The sequence below is a fragment of the Emys orbicularis genome, chromosome 9 (genome assembly GCF_028017835.1).
Source record: "Emys orbicularis isolate rEmyOrb1 chromosome 9, rEmyOrb1.hap1, whole genome shotgun sequence".
NCBI classification, from domain to species: Eukaryota; Metazoa; Chordata; order Testudines; family Emydidae; genus Emys; species Emys orbicularis.
Window position 1 is genome coordinate 100,826,071 of NC_088691.1, and position 13,567 is coordinate 100,839,637.

At 65.1% G+C, this 13,567-nt stretch overlaps 1 protein-coding gene across 1 annotated transcript in view; it reads left to right on the forward strand.

Moving 5' to 3' along the window:
* Positions 1-13,183, forward strand: part of LOC135883827 (solute carrier family 12 member 9-like) — a 48,723-nt gene extending 35,540 nt beyond the window's left edge. The window contains exons 10-13 of the mRNA XM_065411082.1: positions 8,762-8,954; positions 10,310-10,484; positions 10,741-10,887; positions 12,390-13,183. Coding sequence (XP_065267154.1) covers positions 8,762-8,954; positions 10,310-10,484; positions 10,741-10,887; positions 12,390-13,183 — 1,309 coding nt within the window. The remainder of the gene's footprint in view (positions 1-8,761; positions 8,955-10,309; positions 10,485-10,740; positions 10,888-12,389) is intronic.
* Positions 13,184-13,567: the final 384 nt, after the last annotated feature.

Below are 13,567 nucleotides of genomic sequence, written 5' to 3' on the forward strand. Positions count from 1 at the left end.
CGCTGCCCAGCGTTAAATGGCCCATTGGCAATGGCGCCAGCGGCCTGTCTACACTATGGCTCCCTGCATTGCCATTGCAGGAGAAGCACCTGGGGGGCTAGGGCCCCTTCATTCTGCACAAACCTGCGCTGTCCTCCCTGGGCCCCAGACCAGACCCCAGAGCGTCTCTCACTGCTGGCCAGAACCCCTGGCCCCTGAGAGGGCCCCCACTCCCTGGAGACCAGCCACTACCACCATGGAGGAGAGCATTGGTCCATCTGGTCTGGTATCCTGCCCCTGGGCCAGACCTGTCCTGTTCAGTCCCTGGGGTATCTGAGCACCTCTCTGCCTCGTCGGGGCCATGTCCTGCGTGGGGAGTTCGGTCTGGGACCGGCCCCCGAGAAAGCCCTGAACCGATGAGCCTGACCCTGGTGGTAGAGAGTTCCACTGGCCCAAGGAGCAGAGCTGCCGGCCACGGGCCCATCCCAGGATACCCTGGGCCGAGGGCGTGGAGCGCCTTGAAGGCGAGGAGCCGAGGCCTCGAGCGTGGCCCTGTTCTGCGTGGGTGGGGTGGGCTCGCGGTAGCCTGTTGCCGAGGCGAGGTGTTGCAGAGTTCTGGACTAGCTGGCGTTTGCTGAGGCCTCCGTGCCCAGGCCCGTCCCGTGGCTGTCGTCCCGCTGAGAGGTGAGAATGGCCGGGGCGTCGTCAGCCGCAGATGGGGGAAGTGTTACTCACGGATACTGGTAGGTGAGAGCTCAGTGTCTGCCGGGAACCCAGCCGCCTGCTGACCCCAGGCTGACTCAGCCAGCCGCGGTCGTGCAGAGCAGACTGTGCCGTAGCTGCAAACTCTGCCGGGAGCTTGTCCTCTGCCCACCAGCGTCCCTGCTGGCTGGCTTGGTTCAGCCGCTGCCAGGAGCTGATCTTGTCCCCTGTGTGTCCCCTGGTCATTGCTTTCCAAAGAGCCTCTGGGCTGCCCGAAGTCTTGATCCTCCTGCGGGATGACGGGCCAGCAGGGCCGAGGTGCGTGTGCCTGCCCCAGTGCTGCCTCGGCTGGGACGGCTGCCCCGGTGAGCTCGCAGCGGTGGGACGCCACCATCCCCATGGGGTGCGTGGGGCTGGGCGCCAGTGCAGGGCCCCAGAGCAGAGACAGGGCAGGTGACAGTGGCTTGGCCAGGCGGCCGGGGTGGCAGGAAGGGTACAGCATGAGAAGATACCCCGTGAGTGCCCAGGGCTGGGGGGAGAACGGAGAGCTGGCAGGGAGAGGTAGCCCTAGAGCGAGCCGGGGGGCAGCCCTGAGCATGTGCTTAGGGGTGGGGGGCCGTGCTTGGTTACAGTGTGGCTGGGGCTGGCCTGGCTAAGGGGCTCTCTGCCCACCCCATCCAGCATCTCCCCCTCCTTCTGCGTTGCTCTCCCGCCCCCCCCCCCCCCGCCTCAATGCAGCATTCTCCCCTCCTTCCCCACCGCTCGGCTCTCCCCTCCCGCTCCCTGCCGTGGTCTCCGACATGCGAAATAAAAAGGGGATTTTAATTACCTTTCAGCAAAAACAACAATTAGAGAAAATAACAGCTTCTGCGGGCCCGCCTCCTCTGCGCTCCCGTGCCGCGCCAGCTTGGGCGCCCTGCTCTGCTGGCTCCGGCTGCGTCTCTGAGCTGACCTGCCCCACGGGCCGGGGCGTTTCACCTGTTCTAGCCGCGCTCTGTCTCTCTCTCGTAAAGGTTAAGGGCCCCGGGGAGCGGGTTCTGCTCCACGTTCATGGCTCATGGATCTGGAGCGCAGGACGGCTCCATCAATGCTGCCTGCCGTGATCTCCCCTAGCAGCCCCCTGCTTGGGGAGAGGCATGAAAGGGTAGGAGCCAGCGTGCCAACCCCAGGGGCCAGGGCACAGGTAGGACCCCGTCTGAGTCTGCAGCCAGCCTGAACCGAGCTCTGAGCAGGGCAACCTGCCCCACTCACCACAATGGCGGTGTTGACTCTGAAACCTACTGGTGGCCATTCACATGGCGCTAGGGCGACTTACTGCTCTGCTGACCATCCCAGCAGAAGCCGTCAGCTCCGTGCGTATCCCACAGCCCCAGTGCCGTCCCCCATCTCCCACCATGCACTGACCTGTGGCTTGGATTGGGGATGCCCCAGCCTGGGGCGAGGGGGCCAGAGGGCCGGGGAGCAAGCAGAGCGGGAGGAAAACTCGGCGCCCCCCGAGGCGGCGCGTCTCTTTCAAGCTAAGCGGCCAGGCCTTCCCCTACTGATCCCCAGGGGCCAGGGTCAGTGGCGTGGGATTGGGGGTGCGAGGGTTGCCGCGGCGATTGGGGGGGCTGCGGCTGGAGCGACCTGGGGAGGGGCCCCTTGGCGGTGCTGAGGCGGAGAGCAATTTTCCCAGCTGGCTGCATTAGCGCAGGCGGGGGCCTGCTGGAGATGGTAATTGCCGGCGCCGGGCCCTGCCTAATGGATGTTGTGATTAAGCTCTTATTATGGAGCGGGAGGCGGGAGGGGGTGGGTGGTGAGGCGGGGGGCGATTGGGAGGGGGCGCGAGCAACTGACGGCTTTGGGGATGGAAGGAGAGAGCCTGGGGTTTCTCTGCGCCCAGCCCCACTGGAACAGCAGCCCACCTCACATGGCCCCTTCCCCTCCCAAGGAGGTGCTACAGTCTGGGGGGGTGGGCTGAGCCGCTCGGTTGCCCCCAAGGCCCTCCCGCACCCCCGGCCACGGCCCCTTCTCTCCCCTCAGCTGAGCTGAGCTCCCACTCCCCACTCCAGCGTAGCTTCCCCTCCGGGCACCTGGCTGAGAAGGGGGCGCTGCGCTCCCCCACCTCCCTGGGGTAGGGAAGTGTCCATCAGCCCCTCTGGCAGAGGAGAGGGGGACTGAGGCAAGGGATAGCTCAGGGTCACATGCCACAGCTGTATCAGAACCCAGGAGTCCTGACTCCCAAACACCCCCCCCCCCCGCTCTAACCCACTACACCCCCCCCCCCCAACAGCTCTGTATAGAACCCAGGAGTCCTGACTCCCAGACCCGCCCCGCCCCCTCCGCCCCCCCCCCCGCTCTAACCCCTCCCAGAGCTCAGTATTACCTGCCTGTGCATGACTCTGCCTCCCGGCCAGCCCAGCCCCCATGCTGAGCACAGCCCCCCCACGCCACCTCCTGCAATGATGGGGCCAGGCAGGTGACAAATAGCTTTTACCTCTGGCCCACTGCAGCCACCTGTAGCTGCCCAGATGCCAAGCCTGTCCTCCAGCCCGCTGAGGGCCCTTGGGCTACGCCGTGACTCAGTGACAGCTGTGATCACCCCTGGACGGCCTCCCTTGCTCTCCGCGCCGGCTCGGGAGCCATCAGCCAGTGCCACTCACTGCCATCTCCCGGGGCCGCGGGCAGAGGAACAGGGGTGGGACCGCCTGGCCATGCCCTGCGCTCTGTGATCACAGCAGCCTGGCACCCAGCAAGCCTGGAGGAGGCCGATCCGTCCCGTCTGGGGCCACTTCACGCTGGCTCCTGCAGCCACAACACAGCCCTTGGCCGAGCCACCCGCTGGCTCTTCTGGGCTGGGCAAGGCACGGGCAAGGGACGGGGACCCCTGCTGAGGCCAGCACGCTGCCCGGCCAGGGAGCTAGGGGCTGGCAGAAGGAGGGGGCAAGTCTCAGCCCTGCCCCATCTGAGAGCTCCAGGGTGACCACAGCCAGCTTGGCACAAGGGAACGGGCTTTGTAGCCCCCAGACTGGCAGGTGCTCCTTCCGGCTGCTCCGTGGTGGGGCCTGCAGGGGGCGCTCGGCTGGCTGTACCCGCCCTGGGGGGAAAGGGAGGCCTTCAGGCGCGGGGCCACCGGTCCAGCCTCACTGACGCCCTCCCTCTTTGGGAACTAAGGGGCTTTGCCTTCACTTTCCGCGGTTTTCCTTCTGGTCCGCAGTTCTCTCGGAAACATCCTCTCCCTTCCTTTCCTGTCAACTTCCTGGAGCGCTGCTTGTGTTCCTGCCAGGCCCTCTCTCCTCCATTGCAGCTTCCCCCGGTAGCAGGCAGGCAGCAGCAGCACTATCTGCCCATGCCACCCACGGGCACCAGCAGCAGACTCCGGTGCTGGGCGGTTCTGTACAGTTTCCAGCCCAGCGCCCCTGCTCTTGGAGCAGACCAGCTGCTCCGGGGAGGCCGGGCCGTCTGCCTCAGAGGCCGTGGATCTGCTCTCCCTCAGTCGCCGAGTGGGATTGCACTTGGTCGATCTGGCTTCAGCCTTGGCCCCCGGGGCCGTTGGTGGGTGTCCCGATTTGCCGTGGTCGGAAGGGGCGAGGAGGGTGGGCATTGGCTCCCTGCCTTCCCAAGCCCTGAATTGGCCCCATGCTAAGCCACTGGGCCGTGCGGCTGAGGGCAGGAACTGCCCCTGGACGATCTGCTCCAGTGAGTGCCGCCCGTGCCAGGGGTTGGCGCTGAGTCGGCCTGCAGTCTGTTGGCAGTGCAGTGGGTAATGAATTGTTTATGACCTGTGCCTCGGCTTTTCAATGAGCTGAAACGTGTCAGATAATAAGTTGTTTATAAGCCGTAAATCTGCGGCACAATAAACCAACGTCGGGCTGTTTAAGCGTGAGTTGTGAGCTGACGCCCCATTGGGCCGGGCATTGATGATGAGTTGCGAGCCGGCGTCCCGTTGGCTAGCGGATCGGCGCCGAGGCACGAGGATGGCTTCCGTTGGGCGGCGAGCTGATGATGAGCCCTGAGCTGCGAGCCCATTGGGCAGCAGGTTGGTGATGCGTCGTGAGCGCCGGTCTCATTGGGTAACGGCTTGATGATGAGTTGTGAGCTGAAGTCCCGTTGGGTAATGAATTACTCGGAGACGTATTTGCTTGGGAGAAGTAAATCTGGTCTGTACATTGTTGCCGAGTTGTGATTATATTGTACCACGCTCTGTAAATCACGGATAACACCTTGATATACGGTGCCGAGAGCGGGTTGTAATTGAAACCAAATGCAGGCAACTCAGAGGCGCGGCATCTCTCCGGCAGGGCCGCTCTGCTTCCCGCGCAGAGCAAAGCCGGGCAGCGATGCCCACGGCGCAGCATAGCTGGCGCTTTGGGATGCCCTGGAGCTTTCCTGCCGGAGCCGTCTCCAGAACTCCGACTCGGTTTCTCACCACGATAATCCTCCCCAAAGAGCTCTCCGGCTCTGCCAGTGGTAGGTGGCATTTGTGAGCTCACGGGCTGACCTAGACCTGGGATCCCAGACTCCGGGGTTCTGATTCTGTCTTTGGGCAAGTCACTCCCCTGCTTTGCCTCAGTTTGCCCACCTGTGAAATGGGGATGATGCTCTGTGCCCATCTCCCAAGTAGGTTAGGGATGAAGAAGTGAATGGGTCCAAGCCTTATGGCAAGGGGATTCCCAGCCCTTGGCATGATTGCTGGCTCCCTCTCACTCAGATGGGAGATGGGGTTCCCTTGGTATCTCACTGGGGTGCCACTTCCTGCAGCACCGGGGCACCAAGCTCCCGCCATGTGAGGAACTGCAAGCCCTGTGTGGGTTTCCTCAGCCAAACGCTGCCCTTTTGTTCAGCCCGGAAAGGAGATTCCCAAGCGGGAAGGTGCCGCAGAGTTGTCCCCCGCACAGCACGCTCCTGCTGTTCTAGTGCATGGCTCTCGCTGGAGCACGGGTGCAGGCGAGAACATCTGTGGCAACAGTGTGTGTCTCTGATCATTCTAGACTGCAGTGTCTAAGTGGTAGACCCCAGCTTAGCGCCTGTTACTGCTCCCCAGTGCTTCTGGCAAATACAGTCGCTGGCTGTTGTGCGGCAAGCAGCATAACTGGATGATGGGAAGCTGTTCTTGGGTGCGATTCCAGCGCTCACCCCGTACCCTGGGGCTAGGCAGAGGTCAGAGGACGAGAAATCTCAGGGAGCCGGGGAACAGCAGCAGGGTGAGAGGAGCTGGCTGGCTGCAGCACATGCACATAACCTGTTGCTGGACTGGCTGCTCCAGCCACACAAGGACACGTCAGGCACGTTCCCTCCAAGCCGCGGCTGTTCGCTGCTCTACCCAGAGCAGCGCTGGGCTCGTTTTCGCACAAAGAGCAATTAGCGGCTTCCGATGTAATTAGCTAACGATCCCTTCGGCTCAAGCAGCCTGACACATAAGGAGAGCGGGCTGCCGGGCTGCGTTGTCCTCTCCAAACCCTGCGCTCAGACGGGAGCCCCCAGTTCCTCAGCCTTTGGAAACCGGAGAGGTGGCCAGGCCCGGTGAGATCTGGCGTTTGCCCCGTAGATCTGAGTGCGGGGGGCGGGCAGGGCGCTGGGCTGGGAGTGGCTTGTTCTCTGGCGAGATGGGAAGCAACAGTGTTAAAAATCAGAGGGGGTTAGTGGCGGCGGACCGACTCTGTGCCCTCCCCCGGCACACACACACACGTGGGCCCCCATCCACACACGCATGCACATACATGAACGTCTTCAGCGTCCCCACAAAGATGAGCTGGGCAGCTCTGCAGGGAGGCGCAGGAGCAGACAGGCTGGAGGAGCTCAGGGTAGTTTCAGGTGTGTCGGGGGTCCCGCTGGCCCTGCTGTCTGAGTGCTAATTACTAAGTGGATGGTTATTGACAGTCCCTGTCCCCCTCCAGTTTGCTGGGCAAGCAGAGAGGCCTCCATGAGAAGGAATTAATGATCCAGACACATTTTGAAGGAAAATAAGCCCTGAATTCAGCTTGGCCCGAGACACAATCTTCCCCCTGAAGATACGTGGGGAAACTGAGGCCCAGGGTCACACAGGGAGCCAGTGGCAGAGCTGGGAAAGAGCCATGGGGCCTGACTCCCAGTCCCATGCCCCCTGCTCCAGCCCATGCTGTCTGGCCCTGGCGTGGCACTGGGGCTAGGAGTCTCCCTGTGCTGCCTGCCCCAGGGCTTGCCAGCCCCTCAGCCCAGAGCAGTGGGCTCCTCCCGGGCCCATCCTGCAGGGTGCTGGGCGCTTCCCCAGAGGCACAGCCAGACCTGCTCCAGTCGCCTCCAGCGAGAGCAGAGGCAGTGCCGCTCAGCTCCGGCTCGGGCCCCCTCAGCCTTGATTACGCGTGGGGAGCCTGGAGATGAAGGATAAAATGCCTTCCCCAATCGATCACTGCTGCTGCTGCTATCAGACACCCCGCACCGGCTCTCCGCGATGATTGGCAGGCCCCGGCGCTCCGAGCCATTGCATTCCCGTCACATTCTCCAGCCCGGCAACCCGGCTCCCATCCCCAGCCGCAAGGGGAAGGGACCCTGGGCCTGCCAGGCAGGGAACGCTCCTGCCGTGGGGGCTGAGGAGCAGACCGTGCGCCAGCACCCCCCGGGCGTCCTATGCTGCAGCATGTGCCCACCCGCAGCCCCCCAGAGGGAGGGGATGGGTCCGTCTGGCTGAGCGGCCTGGCCTGCTGAGACCCCAGCCCATGGCTCCATGGTACGGGCAGTCAGGGCTGTCCCCGGCTCCCCACCCCGGGGCACGACGCAGGCACCGCTGGGCTGGAGTGGAATGGTCCTGGCAGAGCGGGACTTGGGACCGTCTGCTCCCAAAGTGGGCTGGTCCCCCTCGGCTAATGGAGCGTCCCTGTGAGGTGCTGGGACGGGGGGTAGCTGGTGCTCTGGTACCGCAGCGCTTCTGGGTGTACACATCCCCAGCACGATTCAACCAGGCGGGCCCCGGAGACGGGCGGGAGGGGCATGGGGGAACATGCACATTGCCTGCCAGAGTCCTAAGAGTTAACGTCCCAGCCAGCTCTGCTGCTGGGCGGGGGGAGCGGGCTGGGGGGAGCGTTTATGAGGATCGATTCCCCACTTAGCCGCAATCTCGCTTTATTATTCACCTTTTTTTCCCTTTAGAGGAGAAGCAGCCCCCCCTCCCCCCCCCGCCTCCCTCCCCTCTGGCCTTTGTCTCTGGTTTGCAGGGTTGTTGCTAGCGGCTGGGGGTGGGGAGCATCATTACCAGCCTTCCTTAAATCTTCCCAAGCAATCTCGCTCAGACAGCGGGTGAGATGAGCACCGGTTAATTAAACCAAGTACAGCCCCCCAAGCTGAACCCTGCGATTCTGCGCCTGTCTTTTAATAACATGCACCATTGGAAATCCCGGCCCCTCCCGAGCACCACCCCCGGGCCGGGGAACTGCGTTTCCACTGGGCTCATCCCCAGGTCCGAGCCCCCAGCCCCCAGTATGAAATTAAAACAACTAGGGATTGCCAGCGATAAAGCAGCCCTCGGCCCATGCCCCCCACCCCCAGCCACTGCTGCAGGGGGGGGCCGGGGAGGGCTCTTCCCCACGGATGCTGAGTGGGGAGACAGACGGGGTGTGGCCGGGCTCAGGGCCCTGCCAGATGAAGGCAAGTGGCTAGCCAGTGTCTGTCCCGTTTTCACCAGCCAGAAGGCTGGGCCGGTGCCCGCTGGTGCCACGGGGCACGAGTGGCTCCTGCCGTCGCAGGCAGCAGAGCTGTGACGGATTCGCTGTGCCCAGCTGGTAGGGGTAGTGCCCGGCCTGGAAGGTCCATCCTGCAGGCCCCAAGGGCTAGGATTGGGTGGGGATTGGGAACCACAGGCTGTAGTGCTTGGCCCTCTCCCAATGCCCCTGCCAGAGGGGTCAGTCAAGCTGGGTCCGGTTCTCCCCTTGGCCGCTCTCCTGGGGGACAGATCCCTCCACAAGTCCCCAGATAGATTAGAACCAGCCCGACCCCGAGACTACCCCCATCTGAGGCTGACTAGCCCTCGGCGCTCTGCTCGCTAGCCGAGTGGCCAGCTGCCCGCGTGGCTCCCGGCTCCTGCTGCCCACGCACCGCGCTGAGGCCCCGTCTCTGCTGTCCCCTGCAGGCCCACGTTCCAGTACTTCAGCTGGCACACCTGTGTGCTGGGCATCCTGGGCTGCGGCGTCATGATGTTCCTCATTAGCCCCATCTACGCCTCGGCCAGCGTGGCGTTCATGCTGCTGCTGCTGCTGGCCCTGCACTACCTGTCCCCGAGCAGCAGCTGGGGCTACATCAGCCAGGCCCTCATCTTCCACCAGGTAAGCGTGGGCGCCTCTCCCGGGTAGGTTAGCTGGGCCGCCCCCTCCCAGGTGTCTCCCTCCCTCCCTGCTGGGGATCGGGGGCACTTTCCTCCCCTGCTGCCCTCACCTTGCCGCCTCGGGAGTCCCTGCTCGTTCCCTTTCCCCAGCGCTGGGCTCACGCTCCGGTGCGGGAGGCACGTCGCCCACCCAGCCTGTCATTTGGAGTCATCAGATCAGCGCTGAAAACTCCCATTAGAGCTTAATGGACTCTGCTGATCGCCCGGCTGCAGCTCCTTGGGAGCAGCACCTCTGCGCGGAGCACCGGGGCGGCGTTCGGCAACTCGCGCCTTGTTGTGGTTCCACCGGGCGGCGTGAGTGGAGCGCGGGGGGGGGGTGTCTCCTCTCGCGCTGACACCGGTGTAAATCCAGGGGGACCCCGCGGAGTCAGTGGGGCTGCTCCAGAGTCACACCCGGCAGGGAATGGCCAGCTGCCTTCGATGGTGCGGCTGGGCCCTGCGTGGTGGGACCCTCCCATTTGGCCAGACCCTACCAATTGGCTCGCTCAGTCACCCCTTGGAACTGGGGTCCAATGGGAGTTAGGCACCGCAGCCCCTTTCAGGAGCTGGACCTCAGGCCCCTGGAGGCTCTTTGCCAAACCCCTCCTGCGGGGGGGGGGGGGGGGGGGGGGCTCCTGGGGTCCTGCAGAGGGACTCTCCCCTCCCCGGAGGGGTACCTGAAGCTGCCTGCACCCGTGGGGCAGTGTGTGCCCTAGTGTAGATGGGGCTTGGGCACTGGTGGGACTTGGCGGGGAAGATGCTGCAGCCCCGCCTGCCCCAGCGCTCACCCCACCCTGGCACAGGGCAGCTACTGGCCCTTCCTGCGGGAGGAGCAAACACCGCCCCCACTGCCTACTCCCCCCTAAGCCCTGTCTGGCCTCCCTGCCCCTCCCCCCACCCTCTCCTCGGGCAGCCAGGGGCTGCCAGGCCCAGCGCCTCATTTCTCCGTCTACGGCAGGCGGGCAGCTCCTCCCAACTCCACACCGTCTCCACGGTGCATTTAAGCAGCACAGCAAGGTGGTGCCTGGGCCGGGCCTGCCCTCCCCGCACTCAGTGCCCATGCCAGGCACGGTCCCCACCCACCTGCTCGTTACCCCATTGCTTTCTCCCGACGGACCCAGAGCTGGGTCGTCCCCTGTTCCTTGTGCCGGAGTGAGTGGGAGGGGCAGGGGCAGCTGGGGGCGGAGGTGCCTATGCCAGGCACACAGACCATGCCAGGCTGCCTTCAGGCAGGCCAAGGGCTAACGAGATGCCATTGAATCTGCCCCGCCCCCCCAGTCTATCCGCCCTGACCACCCGCTCTGCCCCTACCACCAGGTCCGGAAGTACCTGCTGATGCTGGACGTCCGTAAGGAGCACGTCAAGTTCTGGCGCCCCCAGATGCTGCTGATGGTGCAGAACCCCCGGTCCAGCGTCCAGCTGATCAGCTTCATCAACGACCTGAAGAAGAGCGGCCTGTACGTGCTGGGCCACGTGGAGCTGGCGGAGTTAGGTGAGAGCAGGGCCTGGCACAGAGGGGCTGCCATGGCGACAGAGCAAACCCGGGCGATCCAGGCCATAGGGGAGCAGAGCTCAGGGGCTGGGGGTGACACCAAGTGGGGGGGACCTGGGGAACTGCTCTTGCAGGGGGATGCCTCGGAGCTGAGCTCCCCCCAGATGTGGGGCCCGGGGCTGGCAGCTCGGGGAGGGGGCTGTTCTCACCGCCAGCCGCAGCGCGCAGGGCCTGACGCTGCCCCGTCTCTCCCCAGACTCCCTGCCCTCCGACCCCCTGCAGACCCAGGCCGACTCCTGGCTCCTGCTGGTCGACAGGCTGAACATCAAAGCCTTTGTGAATCTCACGCTGGCCGACTCGGTGAGACATGGCGTCCAGCAGCTGCTCTTCATCTCCGGCCTGGGTGAGTCCCCGCCCGCCTCGCGGACGCCGCTCGCCGCCTGCAGCCCCCGAGCTGGGCGCTGCGGGAGGGTGGCCCACGGCCCAGCCACCAGGGTTACCGCCTGCTGGTGTCTCTCTGGCAGCTGTGGGGATGGAGCAGAGGTGCCTGAACTGCCCTGCCCTGCCCACTCCCTGCTTGGGCCAGCCGCGGGCTCTGGGACCAGTGGAGCCTGGGACTGCCCGTGTATCCCTTCCTGCCCTCGGCCTGGTCCTGAGCTGGGGGAGCACTCTGTGTGCGTGTCAGGGTGACTCACCTGCGTGTGGGTGTCGCCCCTGCCGCCCCAGCCCTCCCCTGCCAGGTGGCGGGAGCCGGTGGAGACACAGAGCTCAGGCAGGACATGGCTTCGCTCCCCCCAGGAGGCCAGCTGGCTCATCCCCACTCCTCACCGAGGGCATGGTGCTCAGCCGGGGCAGAGCGCGAGGGCTGGTGTGACGGACCCACAGGATTGGGGTCATGGGCCCAGCTTTGGAACAGTCTCTGGGAGGCCCCCTGCAGCGTGCCAGACCCCCGAGGGGTCTCATCTTCCTCCATGGTGAGCCCCATGGCTTCACCGCCTCCTTAGGCCGGGCCTCTGGGCCTGCAGCCCCCCTGCTTCCCACCGGGAGCTCAGCCAGTCCCACTGAGGCAGACCCCTGAGGGAGACCCGTACAAACTCAGGGGGCAATGCAGCCCTCCACCAGCACCCGCAGGGCGCTCAGCCAGCGCTGGCACCCAGCCGGGTTTATTAGTCAAAGGACACAGCACAGGGCGTCCTTGGTGAGCCCAGAGAAAAGACAGTTACAGCCTGGGCCATCCTGGTCAGCCAGAGCCCCAGCCCCCCGGTGATCTCTCTGTGTCCCCGTTCAGGTGTGGGCCCGGACTGCTCCCCACAGCCCCCACTTAACTTCCAGCTCACCCCGCCCAGCCTTTGTTCCCCAGCTGGGCAAACATGACTTGGCGTTGGTATCAAAGTCCCAGTGATTGGGTTTGCCATTGTCTTCTCAACCGCTCCATTGCTATGGCGCCCAGGCCCCAGACAGCCAGAAGCCCTGAGCCTCTGCAGAGAACAAACAGCCCTTTCTGCCCCCTAGATAGCCCTGCAGCATATAGGGGAAACTGAGGCACACATCAGCTTGGTAACAATAGTACAGAAAATCCCCACCTGGCCCCGGGGGTTCAATAGTCCCTGGCTCTGCGCAGTGGGGCAAAGCGGTGGTGCAGCGAACTGCACCTGCCAGGCACTGAGTCAGCTAGGCCGGCAGAGGGAGGCGCGGTGGGCCATTGCCAGCCTCGGTGCTGCTCTGAGGGCAGGCCGGCCGCCAGCACAGGGTACCTGGAGCCCGAGGCGCTGCCCCCAAGCACCGCACGGCACAGACGCGCTGGCCCCACAGGCTGGGCTGGGACTCTGGGAGCGCTCGGCTGGCAGGGTGATGTCTGTGAGCAGCCAGCCCCAACAGCTAACTTCGGGCCGTGCTCTCCCGCAGGTGGCATGAGGCCCAACACCATCGTGCTGGGCTTCTACGACGGCGCCGCGCCCCGGGACGGGCTGGCGCAGCACCCGGCCTTCGAGGGCAGCGAGGAGGCGGCGCAGCTGATCTTCCCGCCGGTGCGGGGGGCCGCAGCCCCCAGGAGGCTGTCGCCCCAGGAGTACGTGGCTGTGGTGGCCGATGCGGTGAAGATGCTGCGGAACGTGATGCTGGCTCGCTCCTTCGAGCACTTCGACAAGGCGCGGGCACCCTCCATCGACGTCTGGCCCCTCAACCTGCTGCGCCCCGACAGCGCCCGCTACGCCGACACCTGCAGCCTCTTCCTGCTGCAGATGGCCTGCGTGCTCAGCATGGTACGCTCCTGGCGCCACGCCCAGCTCCGCCTCTTCCTGTGCGTGGAGACCGGGGCCAGGACCCGCGGGCAGGAGGACAAGCTGCGCCAGCTGCTGAAGGAGCTGCGCATCCAGGCTGCCATCCGCATGGTGCCCTGGGACGCCGTGGTGGCCTTGCACTGGCAGAAGCAGCAGGAGCAGCGGGCCAGGCCGGCGGAGGCAGCCATGAACTTCCCTGGCAATGCCACCTGCATCTCTGACGAATACCTGAAAGCAGCCAACAGGCTGATCCTGGAGCAGAGCCCCTCGCCCACCATCCGCTTCCTCTACCTGCCCCGGCCCCCCGCCGACACTAGCCTCTACCCTAGCTACCTGCACCAGCTGGAGCTGCTCACCCGGGACCTGGGCCCCACCCTGCTGGTGCACGGTGTCAGCGCTGTCACCAGCACCGAGCTCTAGCCCGGCCCGGCCCCCGGGCCTGGCACAGCAACGGGCAAGGGGACTGCGGCACTTGGACCGGGTCGGCTCAGGGCCTCCCGGTCTGGATTCTCTGGCAGAGAACCCCCCAAGCTCTCCCCCTATGCCGCCCTCACCCAGGGGCTCCCTACACCCCCACCCCCGCGCTCACTCAGGCCTCCTGCACCCCCGTTGCTGCTCTGCTAGTCACGCCCAGTCCTGGCAGGCCCGCAGCTGGTGCGTGTGGCTGGTAATTGCCGGGACTCGGACTGCCCCAGCTGGAGAACCGGTCAGCCCCTGAGGAGCTTGGGCAGCGGCAGTGATGGGCACGGAGACTCCGGCCGGCCCTGGTGGTGAAAGGCCGGTTGTCAGGAGACACAAGGAGCA